We start from the raw sequence: 8,370 nt of genomic DNA, 5'->3' as shown, positions 1-8,370 counted from the left end.
GTAAAAAGTCAGTTTTATCTATTAAATGAGATGAGAAATGTCGTGATTCAATCTCTAGAATAAGAAAACTATGAGTTCATAACTGAGTGACAGCCGCACCTCCTTCCTTCTAGCGAGTCAGAAATTTGGGCCGCAAGTCGGCAAAAAGAAGTTCAGACTTTTATTTTGAAACATGGAAATACATTTCAATGTTGTTTAGAATCACAAACTCGCTAGTCAAGCCAAAATACTGCAACGCGATTCAGTGAATAATCCCCACTAATACCTAGTTAACTACAACACTACTTTATATTGTTAGCAGGCTCACAAAACAAGCTGTGTTAGTTGACTAGCGATGTGTGTCATTGATTTTCAACAACGCTGAAATGTATTAACATTTTTCAAAAGAAAAGTCTGAACACTAAATCGGCTGCCGACTTGCAGACCAATTGACCAAACTGTGTCACATATCATCTCTTTATCATGCCTGAAGCTCCTGAAGCTCCACACATAATGTATAATGTAATCTGCAATTAGTTATGTTTCTACATATAAATCAATGTAAAAAAACTGACATGAAGTTGTAACTTTCGCCTATGGTGAAAGTGATACTGCTGTTAAAAGGATGGATGCTTGAAAGAAATGAGGAAATAAGAGGGTAACAAATGTCATATTTAATTTCACACACATACTTTAAATTGTCATACAATACTTCAAGCAAACCATTTCATTGTTGAAAAAGCAATGAATTAACAGAAAAACAAAAAACAGGACATTTCAGAATGTTGTATTTTTTCACGTTCTGAAGAAAATTACCCAAATATATTTACTTCTTGTTCTACAACTTAAAATCTAATTCCCTCAACAAAACAAAAAAATGTAAAGCCTGGATTTTGAAATGAAATGATATTCACATTTCTACAAACGAGCCAGAATTTATGATACAGAAAGCGACTTCATTTAACATATTCAAACAAAATTCTGTCTTGAAAGGCGTGGTGAAGGTCTCCCTAACGTGGTCAATCCTTACTCTGTGGTAGTCTGGAACGTTCCTCACTCCCGATGGACCAACACAAAGAGACCAAGTAGAAATAGAACAGCGTACTAGGAAGGAAATAAGACTAGATTTAGCAAAAATCCCAAGGTTCCCACACCTTCTGAAACAGCAAATTCAAGCACTTTTCAAGGACTTTCAAGACTCAATTCCCTCAAATTCAAGGACCCAACACGGCATAGTTTGAGACAGATCTAGATGAGAATTTATATAATTGCTCACAGGCAACAATTAAAAAGAGAGGCTTTTGAATGTAGAGGCTTGAACATTAGATGGTCTCTTGCCTTCTCTACCACAGCAAAACAATATATTGTGAAATCTAAAACAAGTTACGTGACTTATCTACTATAATTACAATTGGAGGGGGGGGTTTGAGAGAGAGAGAGAGAGAGAGAGAGAGAGAGAGAGAGAGAGAGAGAGAGAGAGAGAGGGGGGAATTCAAGCACTTTCAATGACCCGTGTCTATTTTCAAAAACCTTTAAAGCCTTGATTTTTTTTCTTCTCAAATTCACAAACTTTCAAGGATTTCAAGGACCCGTGGGAGCCCAGATAATTTTTCCTCTCGTACAAAGGATGTAAAACATCTTACCTTGAATTTGGGGTAGTCGTTCATCAGAATGGTGACAATTCCAATGTATGGCACAAACCTGTAGACAACGTTGACATCACACATCAGATAACTCGCTAGTATTCGTAAGCACATTTCAGTGCAACAATCTTGATGCAACACATAATAATAATAATAATAATAATAATAATAATAATAATAATAATAATACATTAGACTTATATAGCGCTTTTCTAGACACTCAAAGACACTTTACAAACTGAAAAGATCGAGTAGTAATAATAAAAAGACACAAAAAGGTTAAGGTAGTGCTGAAGACACATGGGAAGGGGAGGGGGAGAGGGTTAACTGGTGATGGCAAGCTTGAAGAGGTGGGTTTTGAGGGCCTGTTTAAATGTTGGGAGGGTGTTGGCCTGTCTGATGAGGTTGGGGAGGGCGTTCCAGAGGGACGGGGCTGCGGCTGAAAAGGCCCCAGATACCTGTATCCAAAATGGACACTTGACCAGATGCTAATCGGCAAAAAAGAGGAAGATTTTTTTTCATGAATTCTATCTGGTGCCAAACCACTATAGGGTTATTGTGCAGTGTTGAATGTGCATGAGTACTACGGAGGTAGTGGTGGTCTAGTGGACAGTGAGTTGGACTTGTGATCGAAAGGTTGTGAGTTCAAATCCTGCCTGAAACTAGAGTATCCTTGAGTAAGGCACTTAGCCCAGTTACTCCAGGGGGAATGTCCTTGTAATTGTAAGTCGTTTTGGATTAAAAGCATCTGCTAAATGGCAAATTCTACATGGAATTATCCTCATCCGCTTTACTCCAGGTGAAATACAACATACGGGCCATATAATTAATAACCATACAATTATTGCAGGCAAAATGTGACTTGTGGGAGCAGAGCAATGCGTACCCTCTGGCCCTCCCCACGACGTCCTTCTTCTCCAGCCAGTGCTGGCCCTGCTTGTACAGCCCTCGGTCATCCACTGCATTGTTGTCACCTTTGGTCAAAAACTTTATGTCTCCATTGTCCCTGAAGACAAACAACACAATTTAGATTAGTTTGGATTGGAGAATGGATTTCATAGCCACATAGTCTTAAGTCACTCACATAAAATATTAGTCTGACAAAATATTTACTCTGTTACCCAGCTAGCAAGTAGGCTAGGGCTAATACACAATCATTGAATTGAGTTGAGAAATATCAAGTGTTTATAAATGAATGTTAAGAAATAAATCATTACTTTTCATGAATCTTCAGTACTCTGTGTACAATGGGGATTTCTCTTCCTTCTATCCTGAAGACAACGATCTCGCCGACTCTGATGGGATCTTCAACCCGATTGGTTAGAAAGAGGAGGTCTCCCCGGTGGAAAGCTGGTTCCATACTTCCACTGAAATAAGGTAAATGGTCAATGGACTGCACTTATATAGCACGTTATTCCAAAGCACTGAACCAACCAAGAGCACAAATGGCCTCTCATTCACCCATTCACACACCAATGGTGGCAAGCTAGGCTATACCATGCAAGGTCCGGGCCGGCCCGCTCATTGGGAGCAATTTGGGGTTCAGTGTCTTGCCCAAGGACACCTCGACATGTGGCCAGCCGGGGTTTGAACCACCGATCTGCCGACCTTGGAGGTGTCCTTGAGGTGTCCTTGGGCAAGACACTGAACCCCAAATTGCTCCCAATGAGCGGGCCCGGCGCCTTGCATGGTAGCTTGCTGCCATTGGTGTTGAATGTGTGTGTGAATGGGTGAATGAGAGGCCATTGTAAAGCGCTTTGGATAAAGGCGCTATATAAGTGCAGCCCATTTTATCCATTTACAGCCCAACACCGATGCTTACCTGAGCACGACAACAATAGGACTCTCGCTGCCCGTCACGACCATCAGTCCTTTCCAGATCATCAGTGCTGAGGACACTATCATACCAAAGTTAAGCACTTGGTAGTAGAGCTGCAAAATAAAAACACATAAACAAACACACAACATGTCACGTTTCCGTCATGAAGGGCAACGTATATCACTTCAATCAAGTGTTGATTATGAGCTAATAACCAGCACCACCGGGTATTCCACATACGTTGATTAGTATATTCGGGATTCGCTTTGGGGCGCGTGCATGAGAAAGAAGATTCTAAGACTGGAAAATGACAGCGCAGTGCTCTGTTATGGATCTTTATGAAGACGAAAAATAAGATGTAAAAAGGTCCAATACTGCCGCAATTAACAAGGCGAGGGAAATGGTTGGGCAAGAAATTGCTGACAGATTAAATGCGTACATCATACTAGCCCCTACTTATTGTTTTATGTAAACATTTTTATAAATGAACATTCATTTAATATGGTTTTATAGGCAGCAGGCTACATACTATCAGATCATCAGGGTGGCAGAGTGATATTAGCCACTGCCATCAGTGTTCTTTTAAGACGGGAGTTCGAATCCCGCTTCTGACATACACTTTTTACTACTGCATTTCGTTGTCTGATGCTTGTACTCTGCAATAACAATAACGTTGAATCTAATCTAAAAATGTATGTTTAAAATGATGGTGTAGGCTAATTTACAAGAACTGACATAACTACAATGGTGTTTGAAGCCTTTCTGACTAGTAAATTATGTTCTTCTAGCATTGTAACTGGACCCTGGATTTGGCATAGATTATTATTTCTTATGATTACTGATGGATAGATGATTCTCTTACTTAGACAGATGTATTTATTGTAAATCGATTTGCATGAAGGCTTCTACTAAATGTCAAAAAAATAAACATTAACCTTCCCTTATTCTATTATCCATTTTGTAATGTCAATGTTTTCAATTAGTAATGTATGTTGTTGTTTGTCTGTCTGTATTTTGTCATAATTGTAGCCTATCTCTTATTATTTCGGCTGTTATGATTGTAATATTATGTTAGGATCCTCTCGAAAACGAGATGATACATTTCAAGGGGTTTATCCTAATAAAATAAATGTACAACATTAAATTAAAGTCGACCACTGTCTCCTGAGGCAAGGATCGAACCAGCAACCTTCTGATTAAGGCTGGCTGCCTTAACCCCTGTGCCAAACACACCACTCTGCTATTTTCGATGCAAGCTGATACACATAGCCTACCTATCTTTTTACACCTTTTTATCTATCTAGCACACTATCAAACTATCTATGTAGGTCCAAGGTAGGACCTAATATTTCAGAAAAGACACTTGACGGAATTGTTGTTCGGGATTTAGTTTCCGTCTGTGAGACATTTCTGACACACATCTGATAACTTAAACCAGCCTGGATCGGTTGCATTGATTGATTGATTGATTGATTGAAAACTTTATTAGAAGATTTGCAGAAGTAGGTACATGAAAGTACATATTACATACAAGGTCAACTAACAGGATAAAAACCCAAGAAAGCCACTGGCTTATTTCAATTGGGGTCCTTGATTAGCATAGCATAGCAACCAAACAGCGAATTATATTAGCCACATTCAGGGAACGGAACTCGACCTGAAACTATCGCGAATTATGAAAACAAGCCTGAATCAACTGTAATCGCGTTTCGTGGAATACCCCCCTAGTCCTGGGGGTTTACAGGATGTGTGCATGTGCTTTTTATTCCCAGTCAGTGTGAAATGAATGTTGATGAAAAGTTGAATCACGTGTGTTCGTTAGTTAGTACGAGGCTCGAACAAAAGCACACACTGTGTGAACAGTGAACCAGCTGTGAACACTGAGGTAGCCGGTTGGAGCACCTACTAACTACATACAAAGCCTAAGGCGGAAGAATGGGCTTGAAGGCCTTGTTACAACTAATGGATCATTACACAGTGATTTCGGTCACGCTTTAGACGATATAACCCTGTAACCTGCCCCTACGCAAGGAGACAGATGACTGGCTATGGGGCTAGCGGACCCCAGACAGCCCTGATATCTAAAGCAACGTGTAACTTGAACAGTCAAAATCACACTACCTCCATTATTATATCATAATATATATATATCATAGTACTCACCTGCCGCTTATTCATGCGACGCACATCATCCAGGAAGTCTAAAGACAACATCGCAACGGTTTTGATTGTGTGAAATCAACCTAAAAATTAAACTAAATATTGATTATTATATCATATGCGGACATATGGATGCACGTCAAGTTTAGACTTGCATCCAAATAGACTTGCATCCAAATCTTCCGGGTAGACACATGCGGAAGTCCCGCCTCAAATTCGGGGCTGCGTTCGTAAATTCGCTACGGAGAGCTCCGGAGCGCACACTAGGTCCGACGTCATAAAGGGACCAAGTAATTTGATTGGACAAGAGGCGCGAGTGCGAGTGCTGGTCATATTTCCAGAGAGAATTTACGAACGCACCCTCAGCTTTGTTGAGGTGTCGCTTCTCGATACGGGGGTCCGCTACACCAGGGTTGCCAGATGGGGCGGGTTCCCTCCGAATGACCTACTTTTGATCACAATGGCCCGGAAAAAAAGCATTTGGGCGGGTTGGGCTGGATAAATAGCATTTAGGCCGTATCAACATGTCAGTGCCTGAAAGTTACAAAATGCGTGAAGTAAAAAAAAACACAACCTAGATCTACATACAATGTGCAGTTTTTATTTTATTTTATATTGTACAAACATCATTGGCAACAGACATACAGTTTAGGGCCAGGAGATGGGCACCTGCCCAATAGGAATTAGAGGTTTTCTGACAATAGGTTTTGGGGCTGGGTTTTGGTGGATTTAGCGGTTTTTAGACTGTGGTTAGGCTGGAAAATGTCAATCCCATCTGGCAACCGTGCGCGACGCTCAGGGGTGCTGCTGGTGGTGAACCCAGGGAAGGGAAGGGTCTAACCTTAATCATAATAATAATATAACCGTAAGAATCAGTGCTTCTAAAGTGTTTCTGCAGGCTATATAATACACTACAACTGTATAGGCTATTTCCAAAGTCAGAATATGAGAATCTCAGTCTGTTATTTGCTCCTATTAGTTTTTGGGTTTTTCCCCCCCTGTAGTGTTTTAAAGACTTTCAGAGTGGTACAGTGAATTACATCCGGGCATGATGCAAAGGGCGCGAGGGGGCAAACAACACGATGAATGAGATGTAAATGAGTTGTGATTGGTAATCTTCTTCATTTGTTTCTGTGTCACTGTACAGCAGGATATGGCTATGCAAAAGCAAGGCTCTTTAGGGTTAAATGTAGAAGACAAATAATAATAATAATAATAATAATAATAATAATAATAATAATAACTTTTATTTGTATAGCACTTTTCCTGCAAACGTTGATGCATCAACCATTCTGATTGCTGGTGTAATGCGTTGAGCAATGCAAAGCTTTTGTGGCTTTTAGAAATGTGTTTTAGTTACGTACTGTATTGGAAATCATAATACATTGTGTCATCAAATGCACACACATACTGGGCCAAGAGTTGTGTTGATTTCCAATTTCCTGTAAATTTTTAATGAAAAGATACAACCATTGACACAACATACAATCGTTGACTTATTAATGCCTGATTTATTTAGATGTTGACTCATGATTATTTTCCTCACGACACATTGATGTTTTATTAACAAAAGCATCTGTCAATGTTTGGCAAACATTGCAACAGTACGATATCATTCAAGGAAGTTTTCGCAGGAGTACAAGCACCGCACAGAGATGCCAAGTCTGTCCGTCATGGGGACTACAATCACGTCACACTTCTGTATCCAGGCGATTAGTTTGAGATCTTGTTGGTGGTCGTTTTCCTGTAATAGGTTGTTTTTGCATGATGATTTCAGCTCTGACGTACGGGGATCGCTCCGCAGTAGACTATGGATTGGAGGAAGACAGATGGATGCCCGCTGGCTGTGAAGAGATGGTGTGTGCGGGACTGCCCACGCTCTCAGCCAGACAATGCCTCCACTGAGGTGTGTAAACACCTTTATACACTACAAGAATGATCACTGAATGATAGTGGTGTATGAAAGAGGAGCACATGCTGTTATCCTTGAGTTCAGTGGGTTTGCCTACGCATCTACTTGACTGTGCCAAACAGCTCAGTGAGGTTGTAGAGAACACCACTTATTCCCAATTAAGTTATTTTTGATCAAATAATGTATGTCTGTCATTGAGTCTCTCTAAGTTTGCAATTATGGACATTGGAACGTCATAATACCATCCTGAAATCTAGGCTATAATCATCCGGCATACCTAACCTGAGAATCATTTGCGTTTCTGGAATGATTCTATGATTTGTGGATCAGTTATATTTGGTGTTCATTCCCCAAAAATGTGGGGATGTAAAAAAAATCACACCTATTATTTTGGTTTGATATTAGAATTGTTCATAATGACCTTTTCGCAACAGTTTTGAACTCTAAGGTCATTCATGCTTTGCTTTCATATTTGATATAGCCTGATTGAACCCTGCCAGATTAAAACTTGTTCTAAAGCAACAATAATTTGATTACCTACTGATTTGCTTCCCAGCCTAGTGATGAGGACAGGTTTTGAACCTGGCTGATCAATTGTCTCGTTAGCAGCACTGCCATCCCCCCTTTCCATCCCTTATGTAATTTTATCAATGAACGTGGTATTACTGCTATTTCAACATTTAGTTTTGCACATAATTGAGTAAAATACTGTGGGCGAGGGGGGCACGCACACATGCAATGACATTTTTACCAAGTCACTGACACTGAAGTCACTGACGCTGTGGGGATGCTAAAATTGTCCCCATATGATAAAATCCACCATCCCCCCTGATTATTTTCTTTTACAACTTGAGTAC

General features: G+C 40.2%; 1 protein-coding gene across 1 annotated transcript; it reads right to left on the bottom strand.

Annotated features, from left to right (window-relative positions):
• Positions 1-630: 630 nt before the first annotated feature.
• On the bottom strand, positions 631-5,773 carry sec11a (SEC11 homolog A, signal peptidase complex subunit). The gene is made up of 6 exons (XM_080529028.1): positions 5,605-5,773; positions 3,445-3,554; positions 2,840-2,989; positions 2,509-2,628; positions 1,623-1,680; positions 631-1,083 (listed from the first exon to the last, which is right to left on the bottom strand). Exons 1-6 carry the CDS (start codon positions 5,653-5,655, stop codon positions 1,033-1,035), a joined length of 540 nt encoding a protein of 179 aa, XP_080385154.1. The 5' UTR covers positions 5,656-5,773; the 3' UTR covers positions 631-1,032.
• Between the last annotated feature and the right edge of the window lie 2,597 nt (positions 5,774-8,370).

Source organism: Nansenia antarctica (genome assembly GCF_963989245.1).
Source record: "Nansenia antarctica genome assembly, chromosome: 4".
In the NCBI taxonomy this organism is placed as follows: domain Eukaryota; kingdom Metazoa; phylum Chordata; class Actinopteri; order Argentiniformes; family Microstomatidae; genus Nansenia; species Nansenia antarctica.
This window is presented reverse-complemented; position numbering and strand designations above follow the sequence as displayed.